We start from the raw sequence: 22,897 nt of genomic DNA, 5'->3' as shown, positions 1-22,897 counted from the left end.
GGGATGGGGAAGGAGGGCTGTAAGGCTAACTACTATTCTACACCAATGAAGTAAGTCATAAGAGCAATGATAAAGTGCACATCTGAATGGAATGGCTGCTGCTGCACTTCTACTTTCTAAGTATCACACATTTCTTGAGGCCAGTTCTAACCTGGCACCTACAGGGAAGGGAACTCTGGGAAAAGTAATAATTGGTTTCCCTGACCATTGTCATCACAGCAGCCAGAGGGATTCTTATAAGTCAAATTATGTCATTTTTCATCCCCAAACCCTACAATGCTTCCTACTTCCCTCAGATCAAAAGCTAAAGTCCGTAAGGTGAAATAATGCAGGACCTGTAACCACTGAAAGAGTAACCACCAAAGAACAAATTTGCAAATTGAGCAGGGAAAAAACAACAAGGAAAAAATCTATCTAAATAAAAGAAGGCAAAGAGAGGAAAATAATACAGAAAAGGTGGGACAAAGAACACAAAATAAGATGGTAAAAAAATTTCATATATATGACTAATTAAAATAAGTATAAATAAACGAAATACTCTATCTGAAAGATAAATACTGTTAAAGTGTAATCAAAAATTAATAAATCCAGCTTAATGCTGTTTACAGGAGATAAATCCAAAATATAAGGAAAGAGATTGAAGCTAAAGGGTAAAATAATATATACCACATTCCAGGGCTTTTGTAACAAAATATGTACCATAAACTGGGTGGCTTACAACAACAGAAGTTCATTGTCTCATAGTTCTGGAGGATAGAAGTCTGAAATCAAGATGCTGACAGGGCCATGCTCCCTCTGAAACATGTAGGAGAGAATCCTTTCTTGCCTCTTTCTAGCTTCTTTGCTGGCAATATTTCGCACTCCTTAGTTTATTCTGCAGCATTCCAATCTCTGTCTCTACCATCCATGGCATTCTCTCCTCATGTATCTCTGTATCTCTTTTCCTCTTGTTATATTTCCTTTTATGATACCAGTCATACTGGACTAAGAGCCCACCTTATTCTAGTAGGACCTCATCTTAACTGATACCTTAACTACATGTACAAAGACCCTATTTCCAAACAGGGTCATAAGCAGAGGTACCAGAGTATTCAACATACCTTTTGAAGGACACAATTCAACCTACTACACAGGCAAACACTAACTAAAAAAAGCAGGGGGCGGGGGCGGGGGGGTGGCCAGGGAGGAAGACGGTGAGAGTTGGCAGATTTCTAGTAATGTCTACTGATATCAAACAATGTGCTAGGTAAGAACAAAGGTAGCACAGTAGGACCAATTAGAGACTATTGCAGTCGTCCAGGTAATATAATGCTATTTTGAACTAAGATCATGTCTATGGAACAGGGGAATGTCAATAGATTTAAGCAATATCTAGAAAATAAAACCTGACAGGACTTCATTGAATAATCAAACAAGGGAGACAAAGATGACTTACAGGTTTCCGGCTTATGCAACTGGTTGAAATATTTTGGCAATCTCTATCTTCTAGCCAGAGTTACTTTCTAAAATACAGATATGTCAATTCTTTTTATAATTTTTACTAACTCTCTAAGGTTAGGTCTAATTTTTTACTTTGGCTTTACTCTTGGTACTCTTTACTCTTAGTCTATCACAATCTGGCCTTTATTTAAGCCTCCAGTTCCATAAACTCCAGTTATTCAATAAATATTCCATGTGATTTCATAACTTCTTTCAAACTATACTTTGTCTGGAATGCCATGCTTATGTATTTATAAACTTCCACTCAAATGAATCATCTTTTTTGGAACCTTATTTGTGCTATTACTGACAATGAAACCATTTTTATATGTAACATAAGATGGTCTGGGATCCTGTAGTACTTTATTCACACTGATAGTACAGCATTTGCCACACTGATGTTTATCTATATCTGTCTCTTCACTCAAGCTACTCACACCTTCAAGTAGGCCTTATCCATCTTTTTATTCCCAGTACCTACCATCACAGTTTGCACATAATGGTTTTCAATAAATGCTTTTTGAATACTGTTAATTAGTTATAACTAGCACTGATACTTATTATGCTGAAAATCTAAAAGAAAATGGAAGACAAGTAGGAGAGTAATTTTTTTTATAAATTAGATTTTGAAAAAGATGAATAAAGGTCTTTGTTTCTTAGTAATGGATTCATGTAATTTACAGTTAATTTATTTCAAAATCCCTTGAGACTATATATTATAGTCTATACTTTCTCAAACCCATATTTAAACGCCCAAGCAATTCTTACATCTAAATAATATAAATTTCAGCCCCACTTATAAATATTAAAGCATTACCAAAATGAGGTAAATTTGATATTTGAGGACCTCATGTAATTGTATAATAATCGGTAAAAATATTCTTGATACTTACATAAACTTACATATAATTTAGATGATCAATTTTCAAACAATTAAATATAAATAAAATGTACTTTTCAAAAAAGCTCCATAATCTAGACTGACTTTGATGGCTGAAAACATGTGCATATAAGGTGGTAATTTATTATAAATACAACTGTTAAATCTGGATAATGCTGGTATAGTTCGTGGGCATTTAGAAAATCTAAAGCTTAAATTGCTAATTACACAGTGAAATGCACTTCCTGCAATTAAGTATAATTTTTTAAACAAAGGTCATAATAATAGGTGCCAATATAATAACATTAGATATTAAAAACAACCACTAGCACTACCACTATATGTAGCTTTGCAAAAATCCTGGATCGTAACTGTTCCTACTATCCTATTATTCAACACTTGGAAGTTCAGTATGCTAAGATAGTTTTCTGATGCACACAAAGAACAAAATGAGCTCCCTCCAAACCATCCCCCTGTATTCTCTCCCCTGAGATTCAAAGCTTAATATGAGTTCCATTTTCCAGAGATAAAAGGACTGCATTAACAATGATGTGCCCTAGCTTTCTTCTTTTTATAACAAATTACCATATTTATATTTTGAAGCTGTCATATGCTAGAGGATATTAAATATCCTCTTGTCATAATTAACTCTTTAAACCAAATTAAATGTCTTGGTTCAAAACTGACTGTGAAAGTTAGCAGAATATAATCTTATTACTAATTATTTTGCAATTATTTTAATAATCAGAGCTACTTAATATAATCCATAATTGATTTTAACTGAGAAATGCACAGTGGCTCAAATATTTCCAAATCTTTTTCCCCTTAAGATATAAACAAGAATTTAAACTTGGGGTCTTTAGCAATAAATATGTAGTAACTTCATAAGTACCTCAGGCCAGATACTAATGAAACTAACTGTAACAAATTGCTAATTTTTAGAATTCCATCCATAATTATATCAAACATAAGCCACTGGACTACAACATAAGTGTTTCATTTTACTAAGGCTTAGTAATATTTTTATTATAAACACAATTGTTTCTGCAGTACACTAATGTAAAATTTCCTTTATGTATATGATAAACAGTATTGTATATATAAACAATACAAACTTAGAAACAGAATATATTTTTAGGAGTAAATGGAAATTCTCTACTTTTCAAGGACAATTTAAAGATTTCTGATGACCTAAAGACATTATAGATTCTAAAAGCAAAAACGTTTTTATATTGTCTGAAGAAAAAGTTTCTTAGAAAAAATAAATAAAAATAATAGCATTAATATTTCAAATTAACTTCTAGGATTTTAATAAAAACATGAATCCATGAGAGCTACTGTAATATAACCTTTTATTTCTCCCTAATATTAAAGTAATAATTTTTTCAAATTAAACCATAATAGAAAGATCTCTAGTTATAAAAAAAATACTAAATAATCATACTTCTTAAAAACATTATGTGAAAATACACTTGAACTGAGAGAAAATGTCTGAAAAAAAAAACTCTAAGTATAAAATGACTATCAAGGAGCACTGGAGAAGTTAAAATAGAGGTAAGTTTAATAATTGCTAAAAATCAATTATACAATTAAAATATAAATTCCAAGAAACTTTTTGAAATATATAAAGAAAAAATAAAAATACAGTGCACATGATTTATAGCCAGAGTTATAAATTATACTGACAAAGAGCAAGAGAAGTAACTAAAGAGCATACTGAACTTCCTGTCTTATCCATGGGAGTCTCAAGAGACGGATTTTCACTTTGAAATCTAATGCCCAGTGTGATGATATGTTGAGGTTGGCCTTTGGGAGGTGATTGAGTTATGAGGGTGGAACTCTCATGATTAAGTTTAGCGCCGTTATAGGAAGAGGCTAGAAAGCTAGCTCTCTCTACAATGAGAAGTGAGCAACCCAGAAGAGGGTCCTTTACCGGAACCCAACCATGCTGGCACCCTGATCTCAGATTTCTGGCCTCCAGGCTGTGGGAAATAAATGTTTGTTGTTTAAGCCATCCAGTCTATGGTATTTTGTTACAGCAGTCTGAGCTGACTTCCAGGGGTAAGGAAGTGAGAAAAGGGTTGTTCAGAAACATATTTGTGATCATAATTTATAAAACAAGAAATTAAATTTAAAAAAAGAAAGAAAGAAAAAAGAAAGCCAAAAAACATGAGAACTACATGAAAATTAAAAAGATTAAGGATCTTAGGAAGACGATGATTTAAACATGTCTGACTCCTCATATCCAACTCCAAATTATTGGCCCTTTAATCCAAATACCTTCTGGGTAAAAGTGAGGTATAAAATTTGAGGGCTTCCTGGCAAGAGAAGTAATTTGTGGCTTTCTCCTCCACAGGCTAGAAAGAGCCCCCAAACTGAAAATAAGCAAATTTTAAAAATTAGCAAATCACAGGAAGAACAAGCACACACCACAGAAATCTGTGAAAATTATAGAGATAAACACTGGCCCCAGATGATGTGCTTGACCTTCTTGGTCTGTAAAGAGCTAAAGCTGAAAATGTCTGAGGCCTGAGATGGGAGAAATGTACAGAGTAAGGAAGCAGGGAGGCTTTCTCCTGTTATTTAGTACAGGAAACTGGAACACTCTACATAACTGATGCTCTAGGATAAAGAACACATATATTTCCTTCTTTCGTGGACTGCCACTATATACAGCACTCCAATAATCAGACTTGAGTCCCAATGAGCCAGTAAAGAAAAATAAGAGCAAGGTAACCCATAAAGGAAAGAAAAAGAACCAAACTGACATTATAATTTCTCATCTTTTAACACTGTACCTAAAATAATAAAAAAAGAAAGAAAGGTGAAGGAATTAAAAAGTACAAATTGGTAGCTACAAAAAAGTCACAGGGATGTGAAGTACAGCACAGGAAATAGAGTCAATAATATTGTAATAACTATGTATAGTGCCAGGTGGGTGCTAGACTAATCGGAGGGATCACTTCATCAATTATATAGATGTCTAACCACTATGCTGTGAAAGAAAAGGAAGAGGGGAGGGGAAGGAAGGGAAGAAAAGAAAGAAAATTGTATTTCAAGAATTCTATACTTAGGTAAGACATATTAACCTGTTAGGAAAAAAAGACAGATATCTACAGACATGCAAGAATTCAAAGTAATACTCTATGTAGCTCCATCTGGGAAAAATACTCGAGAAACAACTATCCAATAAATAAATGAATCTGGAAAAAAAAGTGACAATGAAGGAAAGAAGAGCATTATAGGAATGAATCTTATAATATATAAATGCTGTTAACAACTTAAATTAGGTAAGGACAGACTAACTAGAAATGTACGATACCCCTAAAATATTCTCTAAATAAAAGGAATATGTATGGTTATAAGAGGAATTCTATACTCAGAGCACTGTAAAAAACAAACTTACTGAAAAAGACCTGTTTACAGTTCTCTCCATCCCACCTTTCAGGAGGGTCTACAGTCAAATACTGTGATCTTAAATTACTTGGATGACTTCTCAATCCACTACCTTCAGTATGGTTCAAAGTAGGAATTTAACTAAGTAGTTAATCCACACAATATTCCCCAGAGATATCTACCAGGTAACAAGTTTCTCGTAACCTTAAAGAAATTGCAAGTAAAGAAAACATACATTAAATTAGAATGAATGACACAAACAAAAAAGTCTTACTATAAACAATAACTTAAAATAAATAAATCTAAAAGTTAAACTCCAAAGAACCAAATGATGAAACAAAGGTGACACCAAGTTCTCTTTAGTAAATTAATAAGTGAAAGAAAGTAATTTGACTCCAGTGAGTTCATAAGCAGATGTTTTGAAACCAAATGCTCCTTTTCTCCTAGTAGTTATTCATAGGTGCTTTGACTCTGCTATTTATTTTTGATAGAAGGCCTGGGAATGATTTTCTGTAGGAAGTAAGGAGGATGAAATGAGTTAGCAAGAATTACTAACCTAACAGATAGCCAGGCAGAGGAACTGAAAGTCAGTTAAAAGTTTTTCCTTTCCTCTCCCAGCCCAAACTGGAAATAAAACATAATCAAGGATTTGACATAATAACCACTCGAAAGACTGAAACCCAAGAAAGGATGTGTCCTAAAAAATGTTTGTATAATGAGAATATTTTCAAATAAGATAACCAAAGCAGTTACTATGCACCATGGCTAAAAGATGAAAGGGCCATTGTTACTCACCCCACTCCCCAAAATATGACCAGCTTTAAGCCAAAAAGCTTTGTCATTGATTGTACTATATAATAATATTGGTTATATTAGTGTTTTATCTCTAGTTTCACTTATTTAAAATAGCTTTTTAATGGAATGTAAATAAAAGACTAGTGCATTCCACTCCAAAAGAGCAGCAGAGGGGAGAAAAAAAGAAAAAGGATCTGCTCAGTAAAGAAATAAGAGTTTTTTCCCCATATGGTTTATTACCTATATTCTTGCTGACTTAGTTTTTTCTTATATAGGAACATTTTTTTCAACATTCTACATATTTTACCACTATACTCCTTTCTTAAAAATAATATCACCAGTTCGAATAAGCATGATCTATTTTTTAAATAGATGTGTGCAAAAGAAAAAAAAAATAGCAGAGTAAGAGGATTTTTTTTCATATATTTTAAAAAGGAGGTAAAGTAAAATCATGTAGTTGATTCTATTTATTTCATCATGCTTGCTATTAAGCTAGCACTTCTCAACTTCAAATGCACAGACCTGAGCTGGTTAAGACATAAGCCCCTTGTGAGAAGGAAGAGGCCAAGCCCACTTGAAGAATGACCCTGCAAAGTACAAGTATATAATATAAGTAAGTATATATTATAAATCTGCTGTTGGCAAACTACAGCTCACAGGCCATATCTGGCCTGACATCTGTTTCTGTAAATAAAGTTTTACTGGAATACAGCCATACACATTCATTTACATATTGTCTATGCCTGCTCTTGCACTACAATGGCAGAGTTGAGTAGTTGAGACAAAGATTGTATGGCTTGCAAACCCTAAAATATTTACTATCTGGCCTTTTATAGCAAAAAAAAAATGTGCTGACCCTTGCTATAAATTTTCCTCCAACTGTTCTTTAAAACACCAGCAGCATTTGCTAGAGTGACTGTGCACTGGAAAAAAGGAATAAATATTCAGACCAACCAGAGATTACCAGATACCCACTTTAAACAGATACTAACTGCAAGGGACCCAAAATGCCATCGTGGTCTGCTAGTTAAAGAGAGACTCAGGGTGACTGGGTGATAAATAGGTTTCTGGCTCAAGTTTAAATCTAGGTGAGACAGTATGTTCAAGGATATTACCTGTGGTTATTTTTCAGTTCCTGAATGTATAATTGGAAGAAAAATACTTGGCAATGGGGAGAATTTCCAACTTGGCTCTCTGACCTATGGAGTGTCATTTTGCTAGTAAAATAAATGAAAGCCCCTGAAACTTGTTCTCCCTGCCAGATATATAAAGCAAAAGCAATAATGCATCTCTATCTCCAAGAGAGATGCAGAAATTACTAACCATCAAAGACTTAAATATGCCAGGGTGACAAAATCGATTAGATATCCATTTAATTTACCTGTTTAGCCTCTACGGAAGGTGAGCAATCACATGAAGAATGATCATGGATTATCATAAATTTAATCAGGATGTGACACCAATTGCAGCTGCTGTTCCAGATGTGCTATCTTTAATGAAGCAACTCAACACAGTCTCTGAAATCTTATACCAACTACAAGTTGGCAAGTACCTCTGTCTCTATACCAATCTGAGGTACTGTCAGAAGATATTTGCCTTTGCCTGGCATATAGCTCATCTACTCTCCCATTCTCTGCCACAGTATAATCTACAGAGACAATGGTCATTTTCTTCTTAATAGTTAAATATGTATTTTGTATTTATTATGTGACATGTAGTGGTCTAAATGTTTATATGTATTATCTCATTAAATTCCCACAAGAGGTAGGCACTTCTATTATTCACATTATATAGTGGTAGAAATATAAGCAACATAGCGATTGCAGAGCTGGAACTGAAAACCAAGTGGTAAAACTCCAGAGCCCCTTTGCTTAAGAGAGGATCTATTATCCTAATCTGGTGAATAAAAGAGCTATTGTGTTTGCACATTTATCTATTTTTCGGTTGATAGATAGTTGGGTTGTTTCTGCCTTTGGCTATTATGAAAAATGTTGCTACAAAAATTCACGTACAAATTCTTCTGTGGACATATTTTTTCATTTCTCTTGATATACCTGAGAGAAGAACTGCTTAGTTTATCTTTAACATTCTGAAGAATTGTCAGAGTGGTTGTATGGCTGCACCAATTTACAATCTCAATATCAATGTTTGAGGGCTTTAATTTCTCCATATCATTACCACCACTTGTTATTTGTCCTTTTTATTTTTTCAGAGACAGTGGTCATTTTGACATTACACAGAACAAAATATGGATCCACAATGCTGATGAGTTTGGACTCTGGCTTACTGGAAGCAATGAGGAAGTATAAGTCCTTTAAAAGTCTCAGTAACACATATGTAAGACAGAAAATGAAGGATAAAAATTAAAGGATCCATTACTGAAGTAAGGTTTCTGGGAGTCCAATGGCTTAAGACGCATCGGATAGCTTCTCCGAGGTGAAAAACAAATTACTATATTTTTGCTATTTATTACAAATTACTATATTTTTACTATTTATTACTTTAAGGGGGGGTACAATGTTTGACAAGCATTTATTCATAAGCTAGGATCAGAGCAAGAGGGCTCTGTAACAATTCCAGGCTGTTATATACATAAGCTGTTCTATCACTTGAACCTTATTACCCAGTACATCAATTATCTGGAGCGTCACACAAGCCCCAACAGAAGAATCATATCACAAATCTTCTTTTAAAGCAAAATTGTGCCATTTCCTCCTAAAGATTGTTCTTTTGAGAAATTAATCCTAGCTTTCTTTAGGGCCTTGAAAGAGAATGAAGGCCTAATTGTGGGAAGCAAGTAACCACATGATAACCTAAGTTTCCCTGACCCACTAAGCCATAAGGTATAGGCATAGTGGGAACAAACTATCAGTAAGCAGAAATGCTATACAAGATATTGGGCTTGAGCAAGTCCAGAAAACCTATGTAGACATATGGCTTTCTTTCCTGAGGCACTGCTTTTTTTTTTCTTCAATCTGTATCTAACATCATGGGGGAATTTCTTATAACCAGATGAATAAAGAAGAAACTTAGGTGTACTTTAAAGTTAGTTCCATAATATCCTAGAACAAACAGGAAATGAACTGCTGCACAATAACGGTCTGATGACATCAGTGATGAGAAATTCTCCCAACTGAAGTATAGTCTGGACTGAGAGATGGCCAAAAGTGCAAATCTGCACTGTCAACAGTTTGGAAGATTGGTAAAGAATATGGAAAGCACTGGATTGGAAAATTAGTGACAATAAGGTCTGGGAAAGGCATGTAGAGGAACCTCTCAGAAAATATGCATATATTACAGGGGAGGCTCTCAATAATCAGGTGGCCAAAATGAATCATTTAGAATATCAATTCATTTATTGGCCCAGACATCCCAGAGTTTACTCAATAACCCCTTGTGAAAAAAGGGTAATAGTGGCAAAGATAGGGGCTATAAGTGGGCTCAATTACATGAACTTTTCCTCATCACAGCTGATCTGGCCACAGCTACCAATAGCTGAAACCAACACTGAGGCCCCTGATATAGCATCATTCCCCAGGGGGATCAGTCAGCCACTGACCCACAGAGTAAGCATCATTATGCTAAGCTGACAGTATATTATAGGTCACTATGGTAGGTGATTATTATGATCTAGGTACTTTCTCTACAGCTTCTTTGCCGCAAGCATTTTTGCCACAAACATTTTCACCACGTAACTGGTTGGCCATAAGTCAATTTTGCCATAAAAAAAGACGAAAGTACTAGCTGATAGTTTGATGGGGTTTGGGGGGACTATTTGGTTTCAATACTCCATTAACGAATTAACTGCCTTCAGCAGACTTAAAATGTTTTCAAGCTAATTGTCAGACTGATTTTTTCTCCATTAATGAAGCGGTCAATTTAAATAGAGGTTGTCTTAAAATTGTTAGCATTTCTTCCAGTTGATTTTTGCCCCAAGAGTTAGTTGATTTTTTTTAAACACACTACATTAGGAGGAGAAAGAGAGGAACATTTGCCATAGAACGAAGACAAGTGTTTAGGTACAACCCACAACATTAAGTTATTTTCATAGTATTGCTATGAATCCACACACATTTTAAATGTCTTCGAATACTCTGTATTTCACAATAAATTTTTTAATTTTGTTATTCAATTTTAATGTCCCTCTTTTATTTGTGATTTTATCTTTTTTTTTTTTAATGGCAAAACTGCCTTATGGCCAATTAGTTATACAGTGAATATGTTTGCAGCAAAAATGCTTGTGGCAAAGATGTCTACAGAAAAGATGCTATGGTGAAAATACCAGACACAGGTTGATTACACTGATTTCTTCCATCATGGAGGGGACATCAATTTATCCTCCCTGGATCATATAAATATTCCAGACAAAATATTCTTTTTTTCTCTTTAGAACTTCTATTAGCATCATTTCTATGGACTTACAGCACGACTTATTAATATGATTTGTCATAAAACTTACTTCACAGCAAAACAAGTGAGACAATGGACTCACAGCCTTGAAATTCGCTGGTCTTACCCACCACCTAGAAGCAGCTAGCTTAACAAAAAAGCAGAATGATGAATTGAAAAGTCAGTTACAACACCAGTTAGAAGACCACACCTTAAAAGGATAGTGTTCGAACAGGACATGGTACACATTTTTAATTGTCACCAAATATACAGTGTAGTATCCCCCTCAGCCAAAATACGTGGGTCAAAGAATCATCCTCACCTCAGCATTATCCCTAATTACCTGCTCACAGAACTTTTGTTTCCCACCCTGGCAGCTCTGGTTTGGAAATCTCAGTTTGTAAACACGCACACTTCTGTATCCAGGGACACAAGACTGTTTCACTGAACTAAAAATTTAAACTGCCAGCTGACCATTTTGTGCTCCTCATATAACTGAACCAAATACAAAAAGACTACTGGCTGAAGCAACAGATTCTATTACAAAGAAAAACTGGGTTGTTGCTACATAGCCCACAAGCTAGGACTAAATCTGGAACCCAAGATAGTCTCTGGGATACTTCTTGGTATTTCCAAGCCCAACAGTAAAAGTAAGTGAAAAACTACACTAACAAAAAAAAAAGACAAGACCACAGAGGATAAGACCTATCAGGAAGAAAGGTTTTGTGTCACCTAAGAAAAAAAACTTGACCTTCTGAGATCCTGGCTGAGAATAAAGAAAAAATGAAATGGACAGTGGAAAAGAAAGTTTCAGCTATGTTATGACCAGTGTCAAGACTGCTGATGTTGACTAACTTCATAATGTAGTCATTAAGTAATATGTATTCAGATCAACTGTGAATGAACCTGAAGAGTGATTAACATTGCCAGAGATAGATACCATGACTGTCTCCCAGAAATAGATAAATGATGATTAAGACTTTGTGTCTCCACACTTTGAAGAGACAGTGAGAGAATATTTGCATCATCAGTGAAAGAATAACATTTTTGCTTTTTTATGGAAATTCAAAAGTATATAGAAATAGATGGATGCTAAGTAACTAAAGAAGTGGACTATGCTTATATTAAGCTACAGTCTCTTGGCTTAACTCATTTTTTATGCTCAACTTTGTTATGCTAGAACCCTTTGGGGGTGGGGAGGACGAAAAGACTAGAGGACAAAGGATCTATTCTTTCCTGTTTGCAGGAAAAGTTTCTACCATAGGAGTGACAACTGATTCCAATAGTACCAGTTAGTTCTACTGAAGGTTTTTCCACAGTCTTAGAACCAGTTTCACTAGGTCTCCTCTGAAAAACGAACACCTGCTGGTCAGTACTACCCCCTTTCCTCAGGATTTAAATATAGGATCCATCCTCCAAGATCTTGAGGTAACACCACTAGCTGGCAATGACGTCCTTATGAGCATTACATGACCTTCTCCAAGCAACTAAATTTTAATAATTCACCCTTATTCCTTTGTTCTCTTAGTCTATTACATGGTAGATGCTTCCTGCAGTTACTACCCCTTCAACACTTTTTTGCCTTTTCAGTTCTTTAATAACTGATAACAATTTTTCATATTTAAATTAATTCTGTTAAAAAAATGGCTATGGTTTCTGTTTTGACTAGACTTAAACTGATATTCCTATTAGTGTTATATAACTATGCATAAATGTAAAATCAAACAACAAAGTTGGATGCTAGGTCTCAGATCAATTTTAAACCTCTAAGAAAACCCTATATCTCAACAAGCTGGACCTTTCTGTAAAAGACACTATTTAGAGAGAACAGAATGGTATTAGCAACTGTCCTAGAAATACACACATGAAAAGATGTGTATGTATATTACAAAAGACTTACACAGTGAAAAAGACACTGAATAGTTCTAATTTTTCTCTATAAGTGATACAATAAAATTCTCACACACACACTTTTTGGAGTTTTGTTTGTATATACATCCCACCATTTAATATTATTAAGCACCTGTTCTATACAAGCCACCTACTAGGTACTGGGAATACAACCATGTAGAAGACAAATAACACTTCTCTCTTCACAAAACTTGAAGCTTATCTCTCCAGGATATGTACGACCTCACTGTCTACTAGAAGAGTTATACCAATCTGAATTCCTACTAAACAGCTTAGGAGAATGTCTATTTGTTCACACGCCATTCAAAAGGGATGCTGTCAATGTTAACTAACATGATATATAAAAAATTATATTTCACTGTTGTTTTAGAATGTATATTTTTTATTAGACATAACAAATATCTTTATATTTTTTACAGGAAAGTGCAGCTTCTTCATTAGCAGCACTTTATCCCTCCACTTGATAATACAGGTTGTTTTTAATTCATGACATAATCATACATTCTGCTGAGGTTAAATCAGTAACCACAATCATCAAAAAGACAAAAATGATTGATTTCTATGCTGAGTTCCTTATATATATAAATTTTTAAATTCCTACAAAACCTCACAAAGCAGTATTGTTTTTCCATTTTAGCCCACTAGCTTGTAAACGTGAAGGCTATAAAGACAGAACCCATATTTACTTTGTTCACTCCTACAATTACACATAGAATATGAATAAATATTCACAACAAATCAATGACATAAGCATGATTATTGTGGATATTTTACAGATGAGGAATAGAAAGATGAAGTAACAAGACTACAACAGCAAGTAAACAGTGAAGCTAGGCTTTGGTTCTATGCAATCTTGGCCAAGAATTTATGTTCTTAACCACTATACATATTGCCAAGGTGATTTTAAGATATTTGTTACAAAAAATTCTGTAAATAAAACTTTTCTGACTTTGTTATATTCTTGCTCTACACAGGTATCTAACAATTTATGATTAATTATACAAATAAATTAAAGACACATTTTAAAAGGAAGAAGTTAACAGGGATTGGAATCAAACACAAAATGATTCACTAGGAAAAATGAACTTACACAGTTCAGGAAACAACAGAATTATAGGAATGAAAAATAGAGAATACTGACTTAAATCAAAATTAAAACAACAAAAATAATAGCAAACATTTAAATGCTTACCATGTGCCATCTGTTCTAAAATAGTTTGCATATATTAGCTTGTTTAATCCTCACCAAAGTCTTAGGAAGCTGATTCTTATTTTATTGATGGGTAATTTGAGGCACAGAAAAAAGGAATGTGCTCAAGGTAACACAGCTAATAAGGAGATATAAACCCAGGCACTCTGGTTCTAGAATTCGTGCACTAAATTACTATGCTATACAAAAAATAAGTTTATACTGCTATAAGTCACTAACATTACACTCAAGAGTTTGCACTTTCCAAAATACAGACTACCTTAGTAATCTCAGCTTTTGACAATGACCATGGTTTTTGGTTGTATATTAGTTAATATAAATTCACAATATTTTAAAAACAATGTATAGCTCTCAGATGAAAGTCTATGTTACATGTCTATAAAACTCAACACAATGTAAATTGCTAAGATACACAAAAGTTATTTTAGACCGTAATAAACCACTGTTAATAGACCTCAAATTTTCAGGTAAAAAGAGCAAAGTTTAGATTTTAATTGCTCTCAACAGGGCATTTACACAATAAAATTTTCTGTTTGTACTAAATTTTAATCTAACAAGAATCTATGCTATCACCACTTTATTACAGCAGCTGAGATTGATTCAAAACCATACTTTAAAGGTCTAAGACATTACTTTAAAAAAAAACACTACAAGTTCCAGTTAAGATGGCAGAGTAGGTAAACACTGTGCTTGCCTCCTCCCATGACCACATGAAAATTACAACTAAATTATAGAATCAGCCTGGAGAACCACTGAAGACTAGCTGAACAGAACTTTTATGACTAAAGACATACAAAAGAAATCACCTTAAGACTGGTATGAGGGGCAGAGACATAAAAGGAGCTGGCCTCACACCCATGTGCGTAGTTTTGAATCAGGAGGGATATCTCAGCTGTAGAGATAACCCCAGAAGAACTCACAATGGTTCCCCAGCCCAGAGCACCAGTGTCAGCAAGGGAAGTCTCTACAGCTTCTGGCTGTGAAAACCAGTGGAGCTTGTGGCTGAGTGAGACAGAAGGCTGCAGTAGTCCCAGGCATTCCTCTTAAAGGGCCCACATACAAACTTACTTGCTGACTAACTCATTCCACCTCTGAGGCAGCAGCTCAAAAGGCACCAGGGAAATGGAAAGTAAATGAACTGTCTGGCTTCGGGGCAAGCTTTTTCCCAGATAGAAGCACTGACAGAGGCCATTGTTCCTTTGTTGAGCCTTACCCCGGTCAAACGTGTAGACTTAGGTTAGCGCCATATATGAGTCTCCATCGACCTAGATAACACTATTTGCCCAACTTTGGTAATTTCCTGAGACTCTGCCCCAACCAACTTGCAGGCCCACCCAAGCCAATTCCAGTGGTGCTTCCATATAAACTGCCTGTCATGGCTCGTGCTGCAGACTTTCGTGAAATCTCTCAAAGGTTCACAAACCCCAAACAAGTAGCATCTAGCCTTGGTGTGCCCCATCCCTCTTGGTAAGCAGTCCCAAGCCTGCAGCTTAGCTCCTCTCAGGCACCTTCACACCCAGCATGAGTGGAAGACATCTGCAGATCGCTTTGTGGTTCATGCCAGGTGGTCCCAGGCAGAGCACAGGCAGTGGCTGAACTTGGCCTACGGCAGAGCCCCTCCCAGGAGACCCCTGGGCCAGCACACCCAGTGGCCACTTAGGACAGAGCAAGAGTACCACTCAGCTGCCACCACAAACGACACACCCAGAGAGCAGACTTGGCAGGCACCAGAGCTCTGCTCAGTGGAGTCAGCCCCTACACAACAGCTCCTCCACTATAGTCACAGCCAGTCCTCACAATCAACCAATCTAAGGGTCAGTCTCTCCCAGTGACATGCAAACAACCACCTAGGCTCAACTACAACAGGAGGACACATACAAAACTACACAAGGGACAGACAACTGGAGAGCCTGGCTCAGGTGACCAGGAAGACTGTGCTACTGGGCCCCATTGGACAACTACTACATAAAGCTATTCTAGGACCAGAAGACATAGTAACTCTACTTAATGCATAGAAACAAACACAAGGCAGCAGTCAAGACAAAGAAAAGAAACATGTCTCAATGAAAGAACAGAACAAAGCTCCAGAAGAAGAACTAAACGAAATAGAGACAAGCAATCTACGAGATGCAGAGTTCAAAAAACTGGTTATACGGATGCTCAAAGAACTTAGCGGAAGAGTAGATGAACTCAGTGAGACCTTTAACAAAGAGATAGAAAACATAAAAAGAAAGAAAATGAAAAAGAACCAGTAAAAAATGAAGACTACAATAACTGAAATGAAGAACACATTAAAGAAAATCAACAATAGGTTAGATGAAGCAGAGGATCAACTCAGAGATTTAGAGGTAAGGTAGCAGAAAACACTCAATCAGAACAGCAACAGGAAAAAAGAATCCAAAAAAATGAAGATAGTTTAAGGAGCCTCTGGGACAACATCAAGTGTAAACAATATTTGTATCATAGTGGTACCAGAAGAAGAGAGAACAATAAATTGAAAACCTATTTGAAGAAATAATGATAAAAAAAACTTTCCAAACCTGGTGAAAGAAAGAGACATAAAGGCCCAGGAAGCACAGAAAGTCCCAAACAAAATGAACCCAAAGAAGCCCACACCAAGACCCACTGTAATTAAAATTCCGAAGGTTAAAGACAAAGAGAGAATCTTAAAAACAGTGAGCAAAAAGCAACTGGTTACCTACAAGGGAGCTCCCGTAAGACTGGCAATTAATCTCTCAACATATCTTGCAGGCCAGAAGGATTGGCATGAAATCATCAAAGTTCTGAAAAACAAGGACCTACAACAAGACTATTCTATCCAGCAAAGCTACCATGTAGAATAAAAGGACAAATTAAGAGCTTCCCAAATAAGAAAAAGCTAAAGGAGTTCATCAAATAACATCAAACCAGTATTACAGGAAATTAGAGTGACTTCTTTAAAAAGAAGAAAAACATATCAAAATTATGAATAAAAAATGGCAATAACTACATATCTATCAACAATTACTTTAAATGTAAATAGATTAAGTGCTCCAATCAAAAGATAAGGTGGGTAACTAGATAAGAAAACAAGACTCAACACATGCTGCCTACAAGAGACTTCACTTCAGATCAAAAGACACACACAGGCTGAAAGTAAAAGGGTAAAAAAGATACCACATGAAAATGGAAACAAACAAAAAAAGCTGGGGTAGTAATACTAATATCAGACAAAACAGACATAAAAAAATTTAAAAATTTTTTTTAAAGGCTCTAACAAAATATAAAGAAGGACCCAGTAATATTTCTGGGTATTTAACCAAAAAAAATCCAAAACATTACTTGAAAGGAACACATGTCCCTATATGTTCATTGCAGTATTATTTACAACAGCCAAGATATGAAGGCTACGTGGCTGTCCATCAGTAAATGAATGGATGAAGAAGTGGTACACATATACAATGGAATATAACTTAGCTATAAAAAAGAATGAAATCTTGTCATCTGCAACAACATGAATGGACCTAGAGGGTATATTCTGCTGAGTAGAGTAAGTCAAACAGAGAAAGACAAGGTCATGAGATTTCACTTATATGTGAAATCTAAAGAACAGGATAAACAACAGAAATAGGCTCACATATAGAGGGCATTTTGATGGCTGCCAGATTGGAAGGTGGTGAGATGAGTGAAGAGGGGAAGGTATTAAGAGGTATAAATTGGCAGTTACAAAACAGTCATGAGGATGTAGAGTATAGTCAGTAATATTGTAAAAACTATGTACGGTGTCAGATGGGTACTGCATTATCAGGGTGACCATTTCCTAAGTTATATAAATGTCTAATCACTGTGTTTTATACCTGAAACTAATAATATTATATGTCAACTATAACTGAAAAGATATATATAAATTAAAAAATATATATTGTCAAATATTGTATTTTACCTTTTTTTTGTAGAGTATGAGTAAAATACATGGTAAACAGTGAAGCTTTATACAAATAGTATTATTTCATGTAAAAATGGTGGGGGAACAAAGGTGCATACTTACCCTTCTCCTCCCATTCTTGTTATCTTAAGGCGAAAATCGACAGAATTCAGACTGGGAGGCTTCCATTTCAAAATTTCATCACATCGACCAGGTTTATATTTCTAAAGTGAATTAAAATGATAACAGTTAATAAGAAGTTAAAATTTTAAATTCGATTTATTAAATATAACATAGATTACTTTCTATTAAGCAAAATTACTATTCTTTTCTGAACTCAATTTTTATTTTCAACTAGTGAGTGAAGATAAGTATCTTCCTCCTTACTGATGGCCTTTCTCCGCTCTCTGCCAAAGCATGTAGACCTTGTTTTGTGAACGTCCAGAAAAATAATGAAAATTGTTATTCTCTCCAATCTTTCTATGGCTTAAAGTAAGTTTAATCGTTTTTAAAATTTGTTTTTTCTTGTTCAGCTTTACTGTGGGATAATTTACAATGAATAAAATTAACCAATGAATTTGGCAAATGGATACAATCATGTAACCATCACCAAGATGAATATATATAGCATTTCAGTCACCCAAAAAGTTTCTTCCTGGCATATGCAGGCAATTCCCTCCCCCCAATTCTCTGGCAACAGTGACCTTCTTTCTATCATGGTAGTTTTGTCTTTACTAGATTTCATGAGAAATCCTCAATATGAAGTTTTCTAATTTATCTATGCTGGTGCATACATTAGTAGTTTGTTCCTTTTTATTACTGAGAAGAATTCTATTTTATGTATATACCACAAATTGTTTATACAAGTCAGTGGATATCTAGGTTGTTCCCAGTGTTAGGTATCATAAATGATGCTGCTATGAACATCTGTATGGACATGACTTTATAACTCTTGGGTAAAAACCTAGGAGTAAAATGGCTGGGTCACATGGTAAATATATGTTTAATTTTATAAGAACTGTCTATGTTTTCCAAAGTGACTGTAACATTTTCCATTCCCATCCAGTAATATATGAGAGGTCTATGTACTTTCAGTCTAATTCTAAATTTTTAATTCTAAAGTGTGTCTCATAATTTTAATTTCCATTTTCTCAATGGTAAAAGATGGTGAAGATCTTGTAATCTGCCTATTTGATATTTCTGTATCTTCTTTGGTGTAGAGTCTACTCAAAATATTATCCTTGTTTTTACTGCGTAATCTCATTATTAACTTGCAAGGTCTGCTTATATATTCTGGATAAAGAGCCTTGGTTGGATATATGTACTACAAATTTCTACTGGTCTTTAGCTTGCCTTTTCATTTCTTAATTTCTTTCACAGAGTAAAGTTTTGTTTTGTTTTGTTTTCAATGAAGTCAAAAATCATCATTTTCCTTTTGGCTTTATTGAGGTATGATTGAGAAATAAAAATTTTAAGATGCACAATATGATGTTTTGACATCTATTGAGAAATGATTACCACCATCAAGCTAATTAATATATTCATCATCTCGTTTGTTTTTTGTTTTGTTTTGTTTTGTTTTGGGTGGTGAGAACATTTAAGATCTACTCTTTTATCAAATGTCAAGTATACATTAGTATTAACCATCCTCACTATACTTTACATTAGGTCTCCAGAAATGATTCATCTTATAACGGAAAGTTTGTACCCTATGATAAATATCTCCCCTTTTCTACTATCCCCTAGCCTCTGACAACCACCATTCTACTCTCTGTTATGAGTTCAACTATTTTTGTTAAAATTTCATATATATGTGAGACATGTGATATTTGTCTTTCTGTGCCTGGCTTATTTCACTTAGCATAATGTACTCCAGGTTCATCCATGTTGTTAGGAATGACAGGATTTCCTTCTTTCTTAAGGCTGAATAATATTCTATTGTGTATGTCCACCACATTTTCTTTATTCATCTGTAGACAGACATTTCAATTTTTTCCATATTTTGGCAACTGTGAATAATGCTGGAGTAAACATGGGAACACAGATATCTCTTTAAGATACTGGTTTTCTCTCTTTTAGATACATACCTAGAAGTGGGATTACTGGATTACATGATAGCTCTATTTTTAATTGCTTGAGGAACCACCACACTGTTTTTCATAATAGCTGTATCAAATTACATTCCCATCAATAGTGCACAAGGTTCCCCTTTCTTCACATCCTCACCAATATTTGTTATCTTTTGATTTTTTTAATAATGACCATTCCAACAGGTGTGAGGTGATTTCTCACTGTGGTTTTGATTTACAATTCCCTGATGATTAGTGATGCTGAGTATCTTTTCAAAATCATTAATTTTAGTCTATGGCCATGCCACCCTGAACAAGCCCGATCCCGTCTGATCTCGGAAGCTAAGCAGGATTGGGCCTGGTTAGTACTTGGATGGGAGACCACCTAGGAACACCAGGTGCTGTAGGTGTAAAAAAATAAAAAACAAAGGATTATAAGCTGACAAAGTCTTTGCAATCTGTGAGGTCAACCAAGGGTTGCCTTGCCTAAAAAAAAAAAAAAATCATTAATTTTACATTCTCATCATTTACGTTTTCTGTGCCCTCTTTAAAAATTCTCTGCCTATCCTAAGATCACTGCAATTTCCTACTATTTTTTCTTAAGAGAAATTTTATAGTTTTAGTTCTTATTTTCAGGTATATAATCTGAGGTTAACTCATCTATATGGTATGAAGTAAAGGACTATGTTTTCTGTTTGGCAAATGAATATCAAATTGATCCAGTACTACTTATTGAAAACATTATCCTTTTCTCACTGAGTTGCCTTGGCACCTTTGTCAAAACCAAATATAGAGATATTTCTATTCTCACTAATGTGTTGCATTGATAAACATGCCTGTCTACTTGCTAGTAAGCACTGATTACTGTATGTCTCGATTACTGGAGCTTTTTAAGTTTTGAAACCAGGTTACATAAGTCCTCAAACTCTGGCTTCTTTTTCCAAATTCTCTTATCTCAAAATTTTAAAATCAGTTTGTAAATTTCTATGAAAAATAAGTCTATTGGGATTTTAGTTAGGATTGCACTGAATCAACAGATCAATTAAGGAGAAAATAACATCTTAACAATACTGAATCTTCCAAGTCATAATCTCTGCAAATCTACTTAGGTCTTCCTAAATTTCTCTTATCAATGTTTTGTAGTTTCCAGTACACAGGTCTTGCATAACTTTAAACTTATTCCTAATAATTTAATATTCTGAGTGGTATAATCAACATAAAAAATCAGTTGTGTTTCTATAAAAGAGCAATTAACAATCTGAAAAAAGAAGAAAGCAATTCCATTTACAATGGCATCTAAAATTGCAAAATACTTAGGAATTAATTTAACCAAGAAAAGGAATAATATGTATACAGAAAACTGTAAAACATTGCTGCAAAAGATAAAGAAGACCTAAAAATGAAAAGATATCCCATGTTCATAGACAAGAAGTGTGATATTGTGATTTATAATAGGAAGTATACATTTGGTCTTCATCCTCTTTTCTGACACATATCTCCTAAAACTCTTGGAATTTCCGAAGTGATGAGAGTAATAAAGAAAGGCCTTTTGCTATGTTAATAAAATGGCTTTTGGAAGCACCTAAGACTGGAAACTGGTTGTCAGAGGAGCCAACCACAGGATAAGAGGGTTGGAACTTTCAGTACTACCCCCTGGACCTCAGGAGAGGGGAAAAGGGCTGGAGGCTGGATAAATTGCCAGTGGCTAATGATTTAATCAATCCTATGTAATGAAGTCTCTGTAAAAATCCAAATGACAAGATTCAGAGAGGTTCTGAGTTGGTGGACACGTGGAGATTTGAGGAGAGTGACATACCTGAAGAGAGCAGGGTAGTTCCACACCCATTCCCCATACCTTTTTCATTTCTTCAATCTGGCTGTTTCAGAGTCATATCATTTTATAATAAACCAGTAATCCAGTACGTACAATGTTTCTCTGAGCTCTGTGAGCTGCTCTAGCAAATTAATAAAATCTGAGGTGGGGGTCATGGGAATCTCTGATTTATAGTCAGTTGGTCAGAAGTACCAGTAACAACCTAGACCTACAATAGGCATCTGAAGTCTAAGAAAGGGGTCAATGTAACCTCCAATCTACAACTGGTCATTCAGAAGCACAGGCAACAACCTGAGCTTGTGAATGCTGTCTGAAGTGGGAAGTGGGGGGTAGTCCTCTAAGACTGAGTCTTCAACCTGTGGAATCTGATGCTATCTCTGGGTAGACAGTGTCAGTATTAAGATGAATTACAGGACACCCAGCTGTTGTCAAAGATTTGCTCGTTGGTACAGAGAAAATCCCATTCTCACATTGGAAATGGTCTCATTACACCAATTTAGGAAGACTGAATATTGCTAAGATGCTAATATTACCCAAAGCAATCCACAGATTCAATGTGATCCCTACTGAAATTCTAACAGCCTGTTTTGCAAAAATAGAAAAGCCGATCCTCAATTTCATATAGGGTTGCAAGAGGCTCTGATGAGCCAAAAGAATCTTGAAAAAACAAACAAACAAACTTGAAGGACTCACACTTTCTAATTTCAAAAATTACTATAAGACTACAGTAATCAAAATAGAGTTGCTGACATAAGGATGGAAATATCGACCAATGAAATGGAATTGAGAGTACAGAAATAAACTCATACATCAGTAGCCAACTGATTTTTTAACAGGAGTGCTAAGGCCATTTAATGGGAAGAGAACACTCTTTTCAAAAGATAATGCTGGAACAACTGGATTTCCAGATACGAAGAATAAACTGGACCCCTATCTCCCACCATATATAAAAACTACATAAAAATGATCCAACAACCTAAATATAACACGTAAAACCATAAAACTCTTAGAAGAAAACATGGGTAAATTT

The 22,897-nt window shown here is 34.9% G+C and overlaps 1 protein-coding gene and 1 non-coding gene across 3 annotated transcripts in view; one reads left to right on the top strand and one right to left on the bottom strand.

The window, feature by feature from the left end:
* The window catches only part of RNGTT (RNA guanylyltransferase and 5'-phosphatase), a 235,563-nt gene that overhangs the window by 79,552 nt on the left and 133,114 nt on the right, over window positions 1–22,897 (bottom strand). For both annotated transcript variants that reach the window (XM_011367370.2, XM_011367371.2), the window contains exon 13: window positions 18,088–18,188. In XM_011367370.2, coding sequence (XP_011365672.1) covers window positions 18,088–18,188 — 101 coding nt within the window. The remainder of the gene's footprint in view (window positions 1–18,087; window positions 18,189–22,897) is intronic.
* On the top strand, window positions 20,325–20,443 carry LOC111744363. The gene has a single exon (XR_002782123.1). It is a non-coding gene; the product is annotated as a 5S ribosomal RNA (ribosomal RNA).

The sequence above is a fragment of the Pteropus vampyrus genome, unplaced genomic scaffold, assembly GCF_000151845.1.
Source record: "Pteropus vampyrus isolate Shadow unplaced genomic scaffold, Pvam_2.0 Scaffold133, whole genome shotgun sequence".
NCBI classification, from domain to species: domain Eukaryota; kingdom Metazoa; phylum Chordata; class Mammalia; order Chiroptera; family Pteropodidae; genus Pteropus; species Pteropus vampyrus.
This window is presented reverse-complemented; position numbering and strand designations above follow the sequence as displayed.